A 20,537-nucleotide genomic window follows, 5' to 3' on the forward strand; every position below is an offset into this window, starting at 1 on the left:
AGGCAGGTGCGGTGCCACTGAGTTAAATCCCTGGCCCTAGAGAAGATATCTTTTTTTTTTGGTTTTTTTTTTTGAGATAGGGTCTCACTACATAATTGAGACTGACCTGGCACTCACTGTGTAGCCCAGGCTAGTTGAACTCACAGTGATCCTCCTGCCTCAGCCTCCCAAGTGCTGAGATTACAGGCATGCACCACCATGCCTGGCCTAGAGAAGATATCTTAAACATCTGTTGATAGCTTATTATTTTTAGTTGAAAAAAAATTGTGTATGTTTATGGTTTAGAATGTGATGGTTTGAAATATTTTTACATTGGGAATGGCCAAATTGAGTAACATGTATAACTTTATATACTTTTTTTGTGGTGAGAACACTTTAAATCTATTCTCAGCAGTTTTCAAGAGTACAGTACATTATTACTAACTATAATCACCTTGGGCATCCTTTTATTGTTTTTGGACTTTTTTTTTGCTATTGGGGATCAAACTCAGGGCCTTATGCTTGACAGGCAGGTGTGGCACCACTGAGCTACATTCCCTGGCCCTTTGGACATCTTTTAAAAGCTTGAAATTTGCAGAGGTTCTGTTACTCCATCTAAAATTATTGTATAGATACTAGATACTCTGAAGTTTATTTAGAAATCATCACTAAAATTAATGAATTAGTTTTCAGTGTAATGTTTAGTGTGGGCTTTGATTAGATTTATACCAGAAATAAAACACTCAAGGCAAAGATGTTTTAGGGCCACCCCCATGAAAAGTACGAGATTGGGAAAAGTCTATATTTTGAAAACATTACAAGCAATTTGTGCTTGAGATTGGCCTTGTGGTTAATATTTAGGGTTTATCTGCTGAGACCTAGACAGAGTTGGCCATCACGTTGCCCTTTGAACAGATTAGAGCAGTGAAGAGGGTCACCTCTGTAAAAGGGGTAGGTATTAGGGAGAAATGCAAATGGCTGTAGTAATAGGTGGGATGTTGTTTGTGGGCTTTGATGCAGGTAGGTGGGTAGTGAATCTTTTCTGATTGTTTCACTGTTTTCAGTGAAAGGAGATCAGCCAGGCATGGTGGCGAATTTCTCCTGAGGCAGGAATTATGGCCACAAGTTTGAGGCCAGCTTGGACTACACAGCAAGACCTTGGCTTGAAAAAGAAGGGAAAAAATGAAGCGAAGTCAGTCAACAACAGCCAGAATGGGGAGGTGGTATTCGATTTGAGGGGAGAAGAGAACCTAGAAAACAGGAGAATGAAAAAAGGTCTACTTCAGGTTCAGAGTCGTGAATTTAAAGTGAAACCATGAGTGGAGTGTGTGGTATGTGTTTCTGACTGGGTTAAGCTACATAGGTGCTCGTGCAAAGGCAGCTTGCCAGGTTTGTGGTTCTTTAAGCTGTTGTGATGGAAAGTGTAGGGCCAGAGAATTGCAGAATTGAGAATGTTTTCTTGTTGTGGATGGAGTTCAGGTGAGTTCTAATGTAATACTTTTTTGTTGAAAATAGTATAATATTCAATTTTTATTTTAAAAATCTCTGTTCGAGAAAGGTGTGGTTGCACATGCCACTGGGAGGCTGAGGGAAGAGGATTGCAAATTCAAGCCCAGCGTGGACAATCGGTGACTTTAGGAGTGAGTTGTCTCAAAGTATAAAGAGGGCTGGAAATGGAAGCTTAGTGCAAGGGCCTTGGGTTCAATCTACAGCACTAGAAATCAAAATAAAGCAACCAAAAAAAAAAAAAAAAACTCTGTTCATTCTTCCATCCACATCCACATATATAAATATGTGAAGAGAAATGTCTAATGATCTTTAAGTTCTGTCAGTCACTGGAGGGATGATGTGGAATTTTTGAGCACATTTTAGTTTCCTTTTATACTTTTACAATACTTTTCTTAAGTATAGTACAATAAGCAATTTAAGCAATCTTTTTTTAGCAAAGTTGAAAAAATTAGGCACATGGGTGCTTTTGGGGAGACAGGACTCCAGCAAAGACAGTTTGGTTAGAGGTTGCTGGCTGCATTATGTAATTTGCCTTTTATTGGGTAAGAAGTAGGTTTCTCTTCTGTTCTAGAAGAGTAAGATGACTGGATGCTGGTTTTAGGAAGGCTGACTGGGGGCAGTGTCTAGGAGTGTTTGGTAGGAAACCTGCAGAGAGGGAGATCAACTAAAAGGCAGTACTTTCGTTCCTTGGGGAAGGCAAATACAACCCGATCTTGAGAGATTAGGCAATTTGATTAAATGGAGAGCCAATTTAGAGTTTGCATGGAAAGACTAAGAATGGTAAAGATGTTAATTTAGATAAAATGCAATTTGATTACAAATCCAATTGTGTGTGTGTGTGTGTGTGTGTGTGTGTATGTATATATGTATATGTATATCCTTGACAAAATTATAATGAAATTCATCTGGAAGTATAGAGAGGCGAAAATAACAAAACAGTATTTTCTAGTTTATAAAGTTGTTATGAGTAAATGGTGTACTTTAAGACCTTAGCATGCTTGGCAAGTGGCATATGGTCAGTAAATATTTGCTGTTATTATGTTTCATGATCACCACTTCTTATCATAAAATTTCTTGACATGAAATGATTTTCTTCATAAAGGAACCAGTTCAGCCCTGCTAATTTTTGAAAAGAAAATTAGACCAACATTCCCTTAACAATTGAAGTGGTAAACCCCTAGTCCTCGCCCCATAAGTTTTCTCAAACAGAAACTGCTAGGCCTGTTGAAATCTTTTTTTTTTTTCTAAAATCTTAATGAACTGTATTTTTAGATACTATTAGCATTGCAAATAATAATCCCCTAATTTACAGTCTTAAGGGGGTTTTACTGAAGCTTCCTTGAAGTATAATGTGCATCTGTATTTTGGTATTACTGAGATTATTGGTAAGTTGAAGTTTTACTTCAGTTTTGAGGTTTAAAATGCTGGATAAGATGTAAAGATTATCATTATATAAGACTTGATGAAACTACAGTGCCAGTTTCACTTTTAAAAAAGGGAAAGGAATTTACTAACATGATAGAATTTCTAACTGGTTTGATTAGGTAAGTCCAAGATGAAAATAAAGGTCTAGGTTTTAAAGATAGCTACGTCCTCACTCTTTCCTTACCCCTTACTCTCACCTCTACTGACTTTGGACAAGTCTTATCCCATCTCAGAGCCATTATTTCTTTACCTGGAAATGATGAGGATCAAATGAAGTAAAAACTACATAGAAATGCTAAGGAAGTTGCAAAATGCCATGCAAATAGTAGTTATTATTAGAAGTAGTCTTAATTTCTAAAAATTATGCTCTTCTATTTTGGAGAGGCCTTATTTTAAAGCTCTAGTTCTTCATTACTACATTAGAAGAAGGCACTTATGCAGAAATCATACATATGATGACTCAATTTTGTTGAAGCCTTCTTTGTCTGTTTTTTGAAATTCATTTTAATGGTAGCTTTAAAATCACAGTGAAATTCTGATTATTTAACAGGACCATCGAAGTGTTTTTTAAAATCACTTCCATAATATTTCAAATTTAGAATAATTTCATAGGCTGAGTTTGTGGAGCAAGTTTTCAAGGTGAAAAATCTGAAAATGAATCCTACTTTTGTCTAATAATAGAATAGCTTTGCTATCAGATAAGCCCATATATTTGAGGTGCTTTTCATACACATTTATGAAAGCAAACATTTTACTTAAAGTTTTAGGTAAATGCATGGCATTTCATAAGCTCTAGTAGAATTTTCCCATCACAGGTTTTATAAGAGCACTGACAAACTAACCTATGCAAAACATATGCATTCTTTGTAAGCACAAGGACATTTGATTTTTTTAGTACCTATTAGAATCAGTTTTGACAAATCTTGCCAAAAGTTTACACCAGCTTCAGAGGTGCGGGTCAGACTGTTCAGAGTTGAGTCTTCTAAAGATATAACTGGCTTATTTTGGACTCTTCTGACTAGTTTGGTGAGATCTTCATCCAGTACTGCTCACTTCGAAATTCCAAAATAACCTTGCCTCATTTACCTGGGTATATCATAAAAATGTCTTTCCTCCTACAAAACATTTTTATAAAGCATAATAAAGATACTTTAGGTAGTTACGTTTAGATTTCAGAGAACCTTTTTTTTTTTTAATGGCAGTTTAACCAGTTAGTCTTTTTGTACCTTCATGTCATTCTGTTTGTCCTGGATTGGCTCATTTTTCTTAGCTTCTTAGACTCTTAACACAACCTGCTGTTTTCTCACTTTTTACTTAAGTCTTTACCTCCTATTTCATGTCTGCAGTTGAAGCCACTGGCCATGAGCTTCTTCAACTTTGCATTACAGTCTTCCCCCCTTCTCTGAACACAACAGCTGTCTTGTCATCTACATTTACCTCCTCAAGTTGTGGAAGGATAGAATATTTCTCCTTTTTGTGTGGAAAATCCTGTCTTCTTTCCTTCTAGTTTTGTATATAGTATCCCTTTCTCTCTGAGATCTGGATCCAGAGATTTCACCATGTCCTGACTTTAGTCTGTGGCTTTCTAGTCTCTTGTAGACTGAGCATGCCCGAATGTTTTCATCAGTTGAACAGGAAAGTCCTTAACCCTGCAACCCATTCTTATTGTTGCTCACTTGCTCTCCACTTTAAAGTTAGACTTGAAATTCGCATCTTTTGTTGACTCCTCAATTCCAGTCTGACCCCATACAGCTTTCCCTATACTACTATTCACCAAGAATGTTGGTGACCTCAGGTTGCCAGTCATTGCAGACATTCCTTGACTTGTGTGCTTGTAGCGTTACCACCATGGGTTTTTGCTAGGATGTCTGCACCTTTTAACTCTCTGCCTTCCTTCATGCCCTTCTACCAATCTCTCCAGCTTTTCCTTCTCAGCTTCCTTTGTGAAAGAAAGTCCCTTCCTCTAAACTATGGCCTTCCCCAGGACTTTATCCTCAGCCCCTCTTTCTTCATACTGCAGATTGTGTGTAAGTGATCAAGGCTTAGTTAACACAGAACTGATGGCTCCCAAATCTGTGTGTCATCCTTTAGTTTTCAGACTCAGATATTCACATCTCATTTGTTTTATGGAACCATTAATATTCTGAGCACCTGCTGTTGCCATACTCTGTCTTAGAAGACCAGGTAATGAAAATACAGATTCTGTTGTATCAGTTGGTAAAGATGGAGGGAAAAACACATAGCACGGTGAGTCAGGTACTTGAGAGAAGCAAGCAGTGGGTACTGAGAGAGCACAGAGTGATAGGAGTGGGCACTGGATCTGAGAGCTTTTGGGGTGATATCCTTGGGATCTTAAAATAGTTAAACATTCAGGGAGAAGAGGTCCTTTTCCTCATCTCTCTTACATTTCTTACCCCAGTCACTCAGCTTCCTAGATCAAAACCCGCTCTTATTGTTGGCTCCTTTGTCACATCGTTTTCAGATGGGCACCAGACCCTGTTTATTTTAGTCCCAAGATAGGCCTCAAGACCAACCCTCTTGCCCATTCATACTGTTACTCTGTTCTGATTCAAGGACTTGTCATCTGTCACTACCACTTACGTTACTGCAGCAGACACATAAGTGGTCTCCCTGCTTCATGTCTTTAATCGCTTTGTATCTCTTTCCGAGGCCAGTGGAGTGGTATAGGAAAAATGGGCATCGAATCTTGTTGCCCATCACCTATAGCAGATTCAAGCCTTTCTGATCAAAATCCTAGGGACAGAGTGCCTTTAAATCCACCTGTATACATCAGGCTCCACCCCCACACATTCTGATTCTGTAAAACTGCTTTTTTTAGAGTACCCCCAAGGGATTTTGATGCCTGACCAGATTGAGAGGTTTCTAGCCTCTAGGATTAAGTCTTATGCTCTTTTGCCAGGTACACCAGTCCCTCTGTGACCTAGCTTTGCTTTAGCAGCTTGTTGTGTTTCTCACCATGACCTGTGGCGTGTTTTATCTTCAGCCCCATTAGTATTGAAGGGTGTGTTCCCTTAGCATCATGCCATTCTTTTTATTTATTTTTCTTTTTTTTTTAAGACAGACTCTCACTATATATTTCAGGCTGGCCTTGAACTCACAGTGAGCCTCCTGCCTCAGCTTCCCAAGTGCTGGAATTATAGGTGTGTGCCATCACGCCCAGCAGCATCATACCATTTCTTGTCTCTACGTTTGTCCCCACTTTATTCTGTACTAAAATCAGTGCCTCTTTTCTCAGCCTAAATGAGATGTCCTTTCCTTGTTTCTGTGGCAGCTATCAGTGCACAGTGTGACACTGGCCAGTCATTTCTAGCTCTAATCCTTCTCTATGTTCTGTATCAATTTATTATTAAATATTGCATTAGAGAGTTCAGCTTTAATATCATCTTGTGTGTAAACAAGCTTTTTCTTTTTCTTTATAAGCAACCTTCATTTTAACTTTGAATTATGTAAGGAAAAGTATGATTTATCAAAAGGTGCATTTTTAACTGACATGTTTGGTTTTTTGAAACCAAATGTGTATTAAAATATAGCTTTCTATTTAATGATGTTATGGTGTCAGAAATAGACTAAAATTACTACTTTTCAGTGGCCTAGGGCTTTGGATTCCTGGCTCTTTGCACTTGAAGCCAGCTGATTAAATTTTACAATTTATTTTATGTTTGTAAATGAAACAGAAAGGCCTGGGGATGCTGTTTGCTAGTGATTCTTTGTAATTTATTTGTTATGTGATGGTCTTAATTCTCAGAAGCCAGGTTGATAAATTATTATTATATTTTTGCTTTTTGATGCTGGCTTTTAAGATACTGGATTCATCATCTTGATCTCCTATGTAAAAATTTTGATTAGATAAGTGCAGTTTTTGGTTCTGATTGAGAGCACGACAGGACTTTGCAGAAGTATCATTTCAAAGATGTTGAAATCTCAGTTCTGTCTTGGCTTAATGAGTGTAAATCGCACAACAGGCGACTATGAAATTAAGATGTTATAGTGGTCAAAACCACCCCCCCCAGCCTTAATTGCAAGACTGACTCAGCCTGCCTGAGTCATGAGCACATTCATCTGATTTTCACTAAAAGAAAGCATCTTTAGATAGTTGAACTATTTATTGATTTTTCAAAAATCATGTTTACCTCTGCCAGTTTTTTTGTTTTATTTTCCAAACTCCAGAAGTTGACAAACTAGGATTAATGTGGCTTGAGATTTGAATTCTGTGACTCAAAATAAGTTATTCAACTTTTCTAATCTTTGCTGTATTGTAAAATGTTGATAACACAATATCACCTTCTTCATAGGGTTGTATTAAATATTACTTTGGTTACTTTAGTAAATGGTAGCTGTGTTCTTACTACATTTAAGAATATTTGTCTACTCATGCCTTCCCACGAGATAGCAAGCTTCTGGAATAAATTTTTATTATTTTTTTGTCTCCAATATCTAGCATAAAGTCTATTATATAGTTGTGATTCAGTGTTTGTGAATTAAATAAAACATAAACATCCAGCCAAAAGGAAAACAAATATACCCAGCAGAAGGACATCAGAAAGGGAACTAAAAGGGAAAAGGCAAAATGCAAAGGCTTGTTGCAGGTACTGAAGATAGGCTAAAGGAGCTTTTCTTTCTGGGCCTTAGCCCTCTTCCCCTCTGCTTGGTCTCAGTTGTGCCAAGTAGGCCAGTAGGGCCTAGACTAGAGAGAACATTGCTTCATTGTTTTTGTTTTTTTTTTTAATAGACTCAGTGTTCACGAGTCTAACTTTTGTGATAAATTGTCCTCAGTGCTAAGTTTTCACTAACCTTAGCCATACTTTCTGTTGTGCTAGAGATGCTCATAAATGATGAGGATTGTATTTTTGGTCTTTACTCAACTCCAGAGTTTTTTGTTTTTTGGTACTGGGGATCGAACTCGGGACCTTGCACTTATGAGTCAGGCGGCAGCAGCACTGAGCTAAATCCCTGGCCCTGGAATTTGTTTTTTTAAGACATCATTTTTCCAGTGTTTTTATTTTCCAGGTCTTATACATAATAGCATACTTATTTTCTTAGCTACTTCTATAAAGTTTTAGAAAATATACTGTTTCTGCTACTGGAAATCATATGTACCTGTTTTTCTCTTTTTAAACAAAGCCATTAAGGAGGACAATGGGTATGTGAATATGTTTGAATTCTCACATTGCTGCCTTTTCTCATCAAGGACCTAGACTAATTACTGTCATAAACTAAAGTTGTGTGTGTAGATGTATATAAAATTGTGTGTTTTACAGTTTTAAGTTGAAGCATATTGAGTTAGAATTTCTATTGGTCATCTCCTTCCAGTACACCCCTCTGGCAATCATGTTTTGATTATTTTGAAGTATATAATTTTGGTAGGAATAGATTAGAACAGATGATATTCAAGAATAGTAACTGTGAAGTAGTACATATAAATATTTTTTAAAGTTTATTTCTATTTTACTTTATTTATTTATTTATTGATTGATTGATTGATTGATTGATTGTACCAGGGATTGACTCTGGACCTTGCATTTGCAAAGCAGGCGGTGGCACCACTGAGCTAAATCCCTGACCCTTGAAGTTTATTTTTTATTAGTGTATGTTTGCAATACATTATAATTACATTTGTTGTGGGGAATTAGTACATGTATATAACACATTTTTTGTTTGTTTGTTTTTTGTTTTTTGAGACAGGTTCACACTCCATAGTTCAGTCTGGCTTTGAACTTATTATGTAGCCCAAGCTGGCCTCAAACTCTTGGTGATCCTCCTGCCTCAGCCTCCCAAGTGCTGGGATTACAGTTGTATGCCACCTCACTTGGCTGTGACATATTTTAATCCCACCTTCCATCTCTTGGTTCTTTTCCCATTTGCAAAAGATCTATCTCCCTATTTCTTATTATCTTATTTTGCTCTTTAAATTACTTAAACTTTAGGTTTTTCATGTAAGAGAAACAATTCAGTATTTAAACTCATGTTTATATCACTTAGCATTGTTGTGTCAAGGTATCTCCATTTTCCTACAGATGACTCAAATGTATCCTCCTTTATCGTAGAGTAGTATTCGATTTTATAAATACCATATTTTCTTCATCCATTCATCTGTTGATGGACATACAGGTTGCTTCCAAGATTTAGCTATTATGAGTTGTGCTGCTATAAACATGGGTATGCATGTAATTACCATAATATAATGTCTTTTTAACTCTTTGGGAAAGATAACGTAGAAGCAGAATAGCTGGATTGAATGGAATCTCTATCTTATCTGTCTGTCTGTCTGTCTATCTATCTATCTATCTATCTATCTATCTATCTATTTATTTGGACTCTTCATACTGATCTCCATAGTGGTTGTACTAGTTCACATTCTCACCAACGATTTTAGAAGGGTTCTTTTTTTCTCACAGCCTCACCAACCATTTAAAAAAATTTTTATCTTTAATGTAGAAATGTTTTTACCTATGACTTTGCAAAAGCAAAATGTAACAGTTTTCTAGGTTACCAGGAGTTTCTCTGTGTTATATTTTTTTGCTTTAATACCTGATTGCCATTTTCAGATGTCTTTAGAATTGTCTTTATTGAATCTTCTACTTGTGTAGGTAAAATTATCCAATTTTTTGTGTACCAAATTAGAGATTATGTTATAAAAAGATTTCAGAAAACAGTAACATTTTATTTAAGTATCTTCTATTATTTTTAATGTATTTCCTCCCTGTTTAGTGGATGATGCTGGCAAAATAGAACATGATGGTTCATCTGGAATAACCATGGATGCAGAGTCGGAAATCAATTCTTGTAAAGTGGATGGCAGTTGTCCTGAAGTCATCAAGGTGTACATTTTTAAAGCTGACCCCGGAGAGGATGACTTAGGTAAGCAAAAGCCTTAGCACACTTGTATATCTTGATCAAATGCTTCAGTGTGGTTGCTTCTGTGTTGTGTAGATTGACAACATTTGAAATATTTTCTGAAGGTAAATTTTAAACAAGAATTCTAATGTAACTGAAAACTACAAAAAAGTAATTTTTAAAAAGTACATAAAGAGAGGTGGAAATGAAGTTTTCAAACAAACATTTAGACCTGCCTTTTCCCCTTATAGGTGGAACTGTAGACATTGTGGAGAGTGAACCTGAGAATGATCATGCAGTTGAGCTACTTGATCAGAACAACAGTATTCGTGTTCCTAGAGAAAAGATGGTTTATATGACCGTCAATGACTCACAGCAAGAAGATGAAGATTTAAGTAAGTAGGTGGCCTTTGGGTGAAAATTATATGTGTCCATAGCTTTCTCTTTTTTTAAATGGCCAGTATTTGAAAAAAAAAAAAAATCATTATTTAGAGATTATTGCACTGCCATATTTAGTGGCTCTTTTTTTTTTTTGGTACTGGGGATTGAACTCTGGTACTTGCACTTGTGAGGCAGGCAGCGAGCGGCACCATTGAGCTAAATTCCTGGCCCCAAATGTTGCTTTAAAACCACATTGGCGAGAGCCAAGAATTGAGTGCTTACCATGTGAAAGCTATGTTCTAGGATTATAATATTTGGACTTTCATTTTATTAACTGAATTCAAATAAAATGTTTCCTTTAATTGCTATAAACCTGATGAGAAACATTTTTATAATTTTCTACTTAGATGTTGCTGAAATCGCCGATGAAGTCTACATGGAAGTAATTGTAGGAGAGGAGGATGCTGCAGCGGCAGCGGCAGCGGCAGCTGCGCATGAACAGCAGATGGATGACAGTGAAATCAAAACCTTCATGCCGATCGCTTGGGCAGCAGCTTATGGTAAGTCCCAGAGCAGGTTTTAGGATTGGTTGAATTGGCTTTTGGACATGAGATCATAATTTAAAAACAGTGTCTGTGGTCTTAGGTTTCAGAAGTCTGAAATATGAGCACCCTATATGGATTATTTGATTTAAACAAGAGTAGAGGAAGATTATAAAGTCTACCTTTTGTCTTTATTTGTAGCAGGAATTTTTTACATGTATATATTACGTATACAGGCTTTCAAGCTGAAACTTTTAATCTTGATTATATCTGACCCATGACTTTGCAGTTTTGGGAGACAAGGGAGCCCATGTGTTTTTAGCTTTGGAAACTAGCATTTCCTGCTGTCCCACCATAATAAATGTGCTCATAAAGCCCATTATGTAGAATGGGAAATTTCTGTCATTCATGAGTATCATGGCTTACTTTTTTCATTGTCATAGTTAATAAAAGAATTCTTAACTATCATTTATAAGACTGTATAATTTTGTTTTTTAATGCGTATTGTTAGGTAATAATTCTGATGGAATTGAAAATCGGAATGGCACTGCAAGTGCCCTCTTGCACATAGATGAGTCTGCTGGCCTTGGCAGACTGGCTAAACAAAAACCAAAGAAAAGGAGAAGACCTGATTCGAGGCAGTACCAAACAGGTGAGGGTGCACAAGTTCCATAGTGCCGCATGCTTTGCGAGCTCTCAGAGAAACTCTAGTGTGTATCCACAGGGGTGTCACAATGGCATTTTAGCTGCTAGACCTCATGTAGCTTTTGTATATTGAATTTGGAAATACAATTTTCAGAATTCAGTGATATTCATGAATGATTTCCTTGGATGAAAAAAAACAGGAAATAGATCAAACGGATGAAAAAATTCAAAATTTAGATGATTTTTATGTGGGAATGAAAAGGAATTCCTCATATGTTACAGGCATTAACTTTAAATAAGTATTTTTAAAGAATCTATAATTATGTTAGTATGAAGCAGACATAATTTATAGAGCAGCAGGATAAGTACTTCACATCTGACATACTTCTGTCTATTCTTGCATACTGATTTGCATATTAAATTTTTTATGGATATATTTAACATAAAAATGTTTTTTAATAACCAAAGCAAGAATTTTGATTACAAAGCTTTACTTTTATGAACAATTTCCCACAAATTTCTAAATTGATATGGTTTTAATCACTAGTTAATAGATGTTATATGTTTATTCACTATTTTGTTTAAACCGGAGGGAGTGAGGTTGATACAGTCCTACTGAATGAAGTTTCCAGACTAAGATGTCCTGATACAACTATGTTGCTGTATCTCTTATGTTGAAAAATGATAAAAGGAATGTTAAATAGCAAATAGCCTCACTTATGAGTCCTTGACCAGTGGTGTTGAGAGCATTCAGTAAATATTTGAAGTAGCTGAAAGGGAACTCAGTTTAATCCCTTATTCTCTCTTTTCTTGTCCTTTCTTAGCCATAATTATTGGCCCTGATGGACATCCTTTGACTGTCTACCCTTGTATGATCTGTGGGAAGAAGTTTAAGTCAAGAGGTTTCTTGAAAAGGCACATGAAAAACCATCCTGAACACCTTGCCAAGAAGAAATACCGCTGTACTGACTGTGACTACACTACCAACAAGAAGATAAGTTTACACAATCATCTGGAGAGCCACAAGCTCACCAGCAAGGCAGAGAAGGCCATTGAATGTGATGAGTGTGGGAAACATTTCTCTCACGCTGGGGCTTTGTTTACTCACAAAATGGTGCATAAGGAAAAAGGAGCCAACAAAATGCACAAGTGTAAGTTTTGTGAATATGAGACAGCTGAGCAAGGGTTATTGAATCGCCACCTTTTGGCTGTCCACAGCAAGAACTTTCCTCATATTTGTGTCGAGTGTGGTAAAGGTTTTCGCCACCCATCAGAGCTCAAAAAGCACATGCGAATCCATACTGGGGAAAAGCCGTACCAATGCCAGTACTGCGAATATCGATCTGCAGACTCTTCTAACTTGAAAACACATGTAAAAACTAAGCATAGTAAAGAGATGCCATTCAAGTGTGACATTTGTCTTCTGACTTTCTCAGATACCAAAGAGGTGCAGCAACATGCTCTTATCCACCAAGAAAGCAAAACACACCAGTGTTTGCATTGTGACCACAAGAGTTCGAACTCAAGTGATTTAAAGCGTCATATAATTTCAGTTCACACGAAGGACTACCCCCATAAGTGTGACATGTGTGATAAAGGCTTTCATAGGCCTTCAGAACTCAAGAAACACGTGGCTGCCCACAAGGGTAAAAAAATGCACCAGTGTAGACATTGTGACTTTAAGATTGCAGATCCGTTTGTGCTAAGTCGCCATATTCTCTCAGTTCATACAAAGGACCTTCCATTTAGGTGTAAGAGATGCAGAAAGGGGTTTAGGCAGCAGAATGAGCTTAAAAAGCATATGAAGACACACAGTGGCCGGAAAGTCTATCAGTGTGAGTACTGTGAGTATAGCACTACAGATGCCTCAGGCTTTAAGCGACACGTTATTTCCATTCATACAAAAGACTATCCTCATCGGTGTGAGTACTGCAAGAAAGGGTTCCGAAGACCTTCAGAAAAGAACCAGCACATAATGCGGCATCATAAAGAAGTTGGCCTGCCCTAACAATACTTCTACAGACAATTGTAGAGATACTGGCCTTGAAGCAGGAAATTCATTTTAAAGCCAATCAGTCTAGTTCACCTACAATACTGTATATTGATTTATGCTGTGTACAAATAGAATTGTTGCTTCTAGTTAACTTTTTTTTTTTTTTTTTTTTTTTTTATTTCTAGTGTGTTCTGAATTCTATCCAGTTTGTTTAATAAATGGGGAAAAGTAGCAACAAGCTAGTTGCTTTTAATAAAGTAATCCCTGATTCTATACTGAATTTTTCTATCTTAGAAGTTTTATATTTATTTAAATATTTACCTTGCTTACCTTGATGGTACTCTTCTAAGACCAGTTAACTTAAGGTAACTTTAGATTGGTAACTCTGAAAGTATTCGTATTGACTCATTGATTTCCCCCCATAAATTTCTCACAATAAAATTGTCAGAGATATCTTACATGAATGGGAGATTTTATGGTCAGGTCTCATGATCTTAGCATGGAAGTCATTTACTTGTCTTGCGTAGTCTTTTCAGACCATGCAGTGAGGGAAGTTTCCATTTGAGCTTTGTGTCCCTGGCATCGCTGAGCAAAGAGCAGTGGCTGGGCTTGTGTTTACTTTTCGTTTTGTTTAGCAAGAAAATATACTTCTTTTTGCCTTTTTGGACTATTTACATCTTTTGTCAGCGTAGCAAACTTAAGAAAAACCTTATTGGAAAACTTTGCTTGATCCTGTTGTATTTTGAGTACTCTGTCTGTGCTGCTTTGTCTGGAGTGGTTGATTGTGTGCTGAAAATGAAACTTAACTGAGGACTGCATTTTGGAATCTCCTAGAGGTGACTCGTGGCTCATAAGATCTTTTGCAACTTTATATATGTAAATGTACTCTGAATTATATATATATACATATATATATATAACATGTACCTGTGTGTATTGCTTATTTTACATATTTATACACACAGCCCCAAGTAGTAGTTGTTTAAAATCTATAATGAAAAGTATTAAATTTACAGTAACATGAAAGATCCAGGGATGCATGAGAGAGCATTTTGTAAGTCACGCTCTTCAGAGAGACTACTCAGGTGAAGAATTAGAAGGAAAATAAGGACACTAGTATTTTTAAAGAGTAAAGGTATTTTCTTTTAAATATCTTTGGTAATTGAAAAATAATTGAAGAAAATAGAGGTTAAGACGTTTTTAGATATAATGTTTTCATACAGTTTCAGCTCCATGCCTTTATATTTTTCTGAAAAGCCAGTGAGTGTCAAGTTGTGACTCCTCAGTTCTCTTGGAGAAGCTGAGAGAGAACTCTGTCTCACCAAGTAATGGGGGGCAGAGACGAATGGTGGCTTTATGGACCAGAGAATTGGTGTTACTTATGACTTATACTTGGCAAGTTCAGTGTGCTCTTCTATTTTCTAGACAGTTACAGTTAGCAGACTTTAGAAACTTAACAGTCAAGTTGGCTTGGATTAGGATATAAAGGTGTGTTCCAAGTGCAGAGGGAAAGTCTGAGGTCTTATTTGGAACTTTGCCAAATCTTTCCATTTTGTTTTTCTTTGAGAGTTGGCAGTTTTTAATAACATGTAGATTTGAATCAGTCATACATTTGTATAGTGAATTTGGTTAATTAGAATTTGGTTATGTTAAGATGACTCTTGAATAACAAAAATCAGTTTTTGGGTTCCCTGGAATTGGCTGTTGGCACATGTATCTGGCACATCAAGGGGATTTAGTAATTTTTTTCTCACTTGATAGCTGCAACCTTGATAGGTGGCAACCTTGTTATGGTGCTCCATCCATCCCCTTTGTGCCATTAAGTTTTTACTGTTCATCTTTCTCTTTGCCATCAATATTTGTATTCAGAAATTACATTTTTAGGGTTAGAAATCGAAATATTTGGTGTTTGGCAAGCCTCTGAAGTGCTAGATTAATTTAGTCTAGTTCTAAATCAAGTGCTTTAGGCTGGTATGGACATCAGCCTAAATGCCAGTGAACCCAAGGCGTGGGTTTCCCTAGCCTGTCACATAGGGAATTCCTGTGTCCTTTTGGCTCCCATAATGTGCTTTTTTTCTTTTTCTTTTTCTTTTTTTTTTAAGTAACTTAAATTCCATGATTCATTGCCCTGCTAGTCTTGAAAGCTCTGTCTGTTTTTTTGTGAGAACCTTAAAAATCTCCCTTTTTATTTTCCCTGGAAATATTGCAATACACTTAAAATAGAAATTTAATTTGAAAGCATCCTATAAAATTAACTCAGAAAATATAAACAATTGGGTCATTTATATTTTTTAAATAAACTGAAAGATAAAGAACACAACACTTTACACACTTTATATTTCTCTTTACATGGAATCATACACAGTTGTTTTCTTTTTAAAGCACAATATTGAAGCCTTTAAAAGGTATTTAAGGGTTTGGTCAAGTGAATATAAACTGTATTTGTCTGTATAAAAAGAAATTTAAATTGTAGGCACTGTTATGTACTGACATTAGTTACAACCTAGTTTTAATTCTTAAAACAATTTTGATTAGCAAAGCTAAACAAAAATGGCTGTTTCAGTTAAATGTTTTAAAGAGGTACAGATTTTTACAAGGACATAATATAAGTTATTGTTCTGTAGAAATATCCTATTAAATATTGTATGTCCCTCCCTCTGTATACTTTGTAAAAAAAGTAAAATACATAAAAAGAAAACCATATAGGGATGTGTGACATTATTGTAATTGTGTACTTGAGAATATTGTGCAAAAATAAAAATCAGAATATTTTCCTGTTAATGGATGTTTAGTCTATTTGATACCAGTACTAAGTTAATGCTTTTCTTAAGAAAAAAATTGTACAGTTTTTGTAAACCTAATAAACATCAAAAGCAGTGGATTATTTTCATTCCCCCATCTCTTAATTCCTTTTATGCAGCAGTGAAAAGCAAAATGCTTGATTGCTTTGAATTTTGTGACTCAGATGCATATACTGCTAATATTTCAGTCCTGTGAATTTGCAAGTAATATTTCAGAGAAGTTAAGAGGTGATTGGTGAGTCCTTTGATGAGCATGTCCTTGAAGTTCATTTTTTCTTTGATACTTATTTGTTTTATTAGCATCTCCAATTCCCCTGAGATAAATTACCCAAGCATAAAGTGGGTTTGGAGAGCACTTAAAATTCATTTCAGTATGAATCTATAGCACATACTTAATCATTGAGGACGTCACCACTTCCATTGCTGAAGTTCTGCCCTTGAGTTAGCCCTTTGTGCCTAGTTTGGAGGGCTACAGTAGACTGCATACTAGATGATGGTCATTTTGTTGCAGTAAAAACTTGGGAGCTGGGCAGAAGTTCTCAAGAGTCAGATTTTTGTGCCATCTTTGATTTTAAGGGTAAGATTCTACAGTTCAACTGTAGAAACAAGTGTCGGCCTCATAGTTGAAGTAGTGGATAGTCAAAACAGAACATCACTGTGTAGAGCTATAAATCTGGCCAAACCATAACATGCTGAAAACTCAGCTGTAATAGAATGCCTGACATCTCGTCTAGCCAGTCAGTCTGTGATCGTAGTGAGATAACTGTTCTCTGGGAATCTCAGTATTAATTTCCTGTATTTTCCACAAATGCTAGGATTCATGTAAGGAAAGGCATGACTGATCCAAATCTTAAGGGGGCACTATTTCAGAGCAGTGGTTCTTAAAAGAGTATGGCAGCATGATAATCACCTGGGACTTGGTTGAAGATGTAAATTCTCAGTCTCACCTCAGTACTCACTGAATTGAAAAACGGCATGGGGCCCAGCAACGTGTTTTAACCTGTTCCCCAGGTGATTCTGCTGTATGATTAGGTTTGGAAAACACTTATTTTAGAGCACTTGAGAAACTTAAAAGATTACTGGTGCAACACTCTGTGTGGTGTATGAGAAAATCACAAAAAAAGAGCAACCAGAAGTAAATAGGATAGAATAGGACTCAAGAGTTTCTACCTTTGGTTTACCCTTTTTGAAGTGAGCTCTCCAGTTACTAAGCATATCCTTCAGTGCACATGTAAATAGCCTATCCTTCCTAAATCTTACGTGGCCTCCCAAAGTTGCATTCCTCACAGGTCAATAAAATTCAGAGGAAGATTGGGCAAATAGGGCTGAAAAGTGTGAGTGCAAGTGTGCGAGCATGCGTGTATGTATATGGTATATATATTCAGTTGGCCCAGCATTACTTAGGTAATTCATATCCAAAAACTCCTATTGCTACGTTCTGCAGCTTTTTAGATAAAATTTGTCCTATGGATTTTGTTTTCTGTTTCGTTTCATGTATATATTGTTTGCCTTTTTCATGAAGTAATTCTTGAATTTGTTATATATTATTCCTGTTATTTTTGACATTTTTGCTATTGTAAATAAATTAACTATTTTAAGTTACCCTAATGGAGTGTTGGCTATAGACAAGGCATACATGCACACACATGCACAGGAAAATGAAGGAGATATAGAACATACAATTAATCCCCAACTTACAATCTGGAACTAGTATGACCGACCCCTTTGATAGTTCAGCACTTCTGGCACCAAGGAAGCTATTCCTGTTGAATAGAGGTATAGCATTTTGCTCCTACTTGGGTTTAAAAATCATTTTCTGACTTCTGTGAAGACAATAATAGTCCATCGAGTTGGAGGGCAAAGTCATGGATTATTTTCCTTTACTTGGTTTTCCTATTCACGTGGCTCCTGAGTTACCCGTTTTATTGGTGAACACAAAGCTTCTGCCATTGTAGTGACCTGGTGTAAAGCCACAAGGATGCTGTGCTACTGAAAACCTACTTAGGAATTCATGACCACAGCATTATTCAACACATTGGCTAAAATTATCCATAGTTAACCAGCTGTGTAGTGATTATTCTGCTTTCCAGTAGAAGCCAACTTCTCAATGTCTTTCCTGCTTGTGCTTGACTTTAAATGAACCCATTTCCCTTCGTACAAGATTCGTTGAAATAAGTGGAAGAAGTGCAAAGTCATCTCTTAGGGGTTTTGGAGGTTTCACTCACACCTGTCTATGCCTGTGGGCTCCAACCCTGTTGAAAAAAGGCACAAGAAGCCACCAGTTGAGTGTGTGACTTACTCTAGTAAAGCTGAATTTGGGAGACCCAGAGGCTGAAATGAGTCTACCTCCAATTTCCCTCGATGTAGGCCTTGAAGGCCCTGGGTTCACCTTCCACTCCTGTGAACTAGAGATTAGTTGCTCTCCTACCCGAGAAATGGATCCTCCCCAGCCCCAGCAGGCTGGGACATGGGAAAGTGGAAAAGCATCCCCTTATGCCATCGAGTAAATGTTAGTTCACTTCTCCGTTAGCCTCTAGCATTAGCACACTAGTGGAACATGAGGTCTCTCCCCTGTAGTCATGCATGTTTGCGTTCACTCCGGCCCCCCATTGATTTTCCCTGCACTGTGGAACCAGTGAGCTAAATCCCTGGCCCTTCCCTGCTCCTTGAAGTAGTGGTTGTGACAGACTTTCACAGATTTAATTCCTGTTTCTCCCAGGACAGCATACTTCGGTTCTTCAGAAAAAAAAAAATTTTTTTTAAATGACCAGTTTATAAGCGTACAAAGATAGACATCTTGCAAGTCATTTTTATTGTGTATATCCATGGTAAAAATTGGAAAATAGTCATTCAAAATACCTCTTCCTTTTATTAAAGGGATTGTTCCCCAATCTTAGTCCATACATGTAATTCTTTTACCTGATTTGTAATCACAGCATCGATTCTATTCTGTGTCAAATGATTTGTTACCGAACGTGGTGTATTTCCAAATCTTAAGTATTTTTTTTGTAATGGGGCTCGAACTCAGGACCTTCTGCTTGCCAGGCAGGTGCTGTGCCATTGAGTTACATCCCTGGCCTTGCCTTTAAGCATTTTTTAATGCACATTCTTTTCTGGAGAGAATATGATACAAAGAAAAAAGTAAAAATACCTTTCCTGAGTTTTTATTAGATTTTTTTCACTTGCAAAGTACATGTTATTGGAACAAATATTGCACAATTCAAAATAGTATAAATAAAAATGATCTTACCCCATACTTCCTCCAGGCCAATTTCCTTGAGGTAAACATAGTCAGCGGACTGCAGACCTTCCCTCTATGCATGTACAGACCTGTACAAAGACAGACCTGTACATTATGTCCATTCCTCCAGGACAGTAGGCTCAAGCTCAATGTCATGCTCTTTGTTTTTTGAGACAAAGTCTTGTTACGTAGACCATGCTGGCCTCGACCTCATGGAGCTCCTCCTGCCTCAGCCTCCTTAGTGCTGGGATTACAAGTGTGCGCCACCATGTCTGGCCTCTTGTTTTTTTTTTTTTTTTTTTTTTTTTTTTTTCAAAATTTTTTTTTTTTTTTTTTTTTTTTTTGTACCAGGGATCGAACACAGGACCTTGCACTTGTGAGGCAGGGGGCGGAACCACTGAGCCAAATCCCTGGTCTGTGGCCTCATGCTCTTTAATAGCTGAAGAACTTCCCATAAATTAGGCTCACTCTAATTTAGTCAACCAGTCCTCTTTTGATGGACATACAGGTTGTCTTAAATTTTCTGTCTCTACAAGAATTCTGGAGTAACTATTTTTATACATATAATCCTTGCATACTTGTGTTTTGATTTCCATAGACTGAATTCCCCCAAGAGATGATTGGCAAATGAAAGGTTAAGTGCTATTTTTAAAATGTTACTACATATTATCAAATTATTTTCTGCTAAAATGTAAATTCCAGGAATGCAGTGGTTTGTGTCTGTTTTGGCCAGTGCTGTTCACCAAAACAGACTGACACATGGCAGGTCCTGAAGAAATAAGCTGTTGGATGTTCAGGTTTCCAGCGTTAATACAGTTCACATCATGACAGCAATATATGAGAAGGTCTGATCTCCTTTAGTCTTACAGTGAATGTTATTTTTGTTTGTTGTTTGGTACTGGCGATTGAACTCAGGACTTTGCACTTGGGAGGCAGGCGTTGTGCCACTGAGCTAAATCCCCATCCCTACAGTGAGTGTTAGAGCCAACCTCACAGGTTCAACAAACAAATGCATTGTTACTATTTCAGTTTGCTTTGACCATACACAAAGTGGAATTTAATACTTTCATGTGTCTATTAGCTCTTTGTGTTGTTGCTCTGATAAGTTGCCTGTACAAATCCTATGCCTTTTTGTTTTCTCTCTTTTTTTTTTTTTTTTTTTTTTT

At 36.8% G+C, this 20,537-nt stretch overlaps 1 protein-coding gene across 1 annotated transcript in view; it reads left to right on the forward strand.

The window, feature by feature from the left end:
• Zfx (zinc finger protein X-linked) overlaps positions 1-13,458 on the forward strand; it is a 41,871-nt gene extending 28,413 nt beyond the window's left edge. The window contains exons 4-8 of the mRNA XM_010607154.3: positions 9,643-9,792; positions 10,020-10,163; positions 10,557-10,709; positions 11,203-11,343; positions 12,161-13,458. Coding sequence (XP_010605456.1) covers positions 9,643-9,792; positions 10,020-10,163; positions 10,557-10,709; positions 11,203-11,343; positions 12,161-13,344 — 1,772 coding nt within the window. The 3' untranslated portion in view covers positions 13,345-13,458. The remainder of the gene's footprint in view (positions 1-9,642; positions 9,793-10,019; positions 10,164-10,556; positions 10,710-11,202; positions 11,344-12,160) is intronic.
• The last annotated feature ends 7,079 nt before the right edge of the window (positions 13,459-20,537 follow it).

This window comes from Fukomys damarensis, unplaced genomic scaffold, assembly GCF_012274545.1.
Source record: "Fukomys damarensis isolate Sample0158 unplaced genomic scaffold, DMR_v1.0_HiC HiC_scaffold_39, whole genome shotgun sequence".
NCBI classification, from domain to species: domain Eukaryota; kingdom Metazoa; phylum Chordata; class Mammalia; order Rodentia; family Bathyergidae; genus Fukomys; species Fukomys damarensis.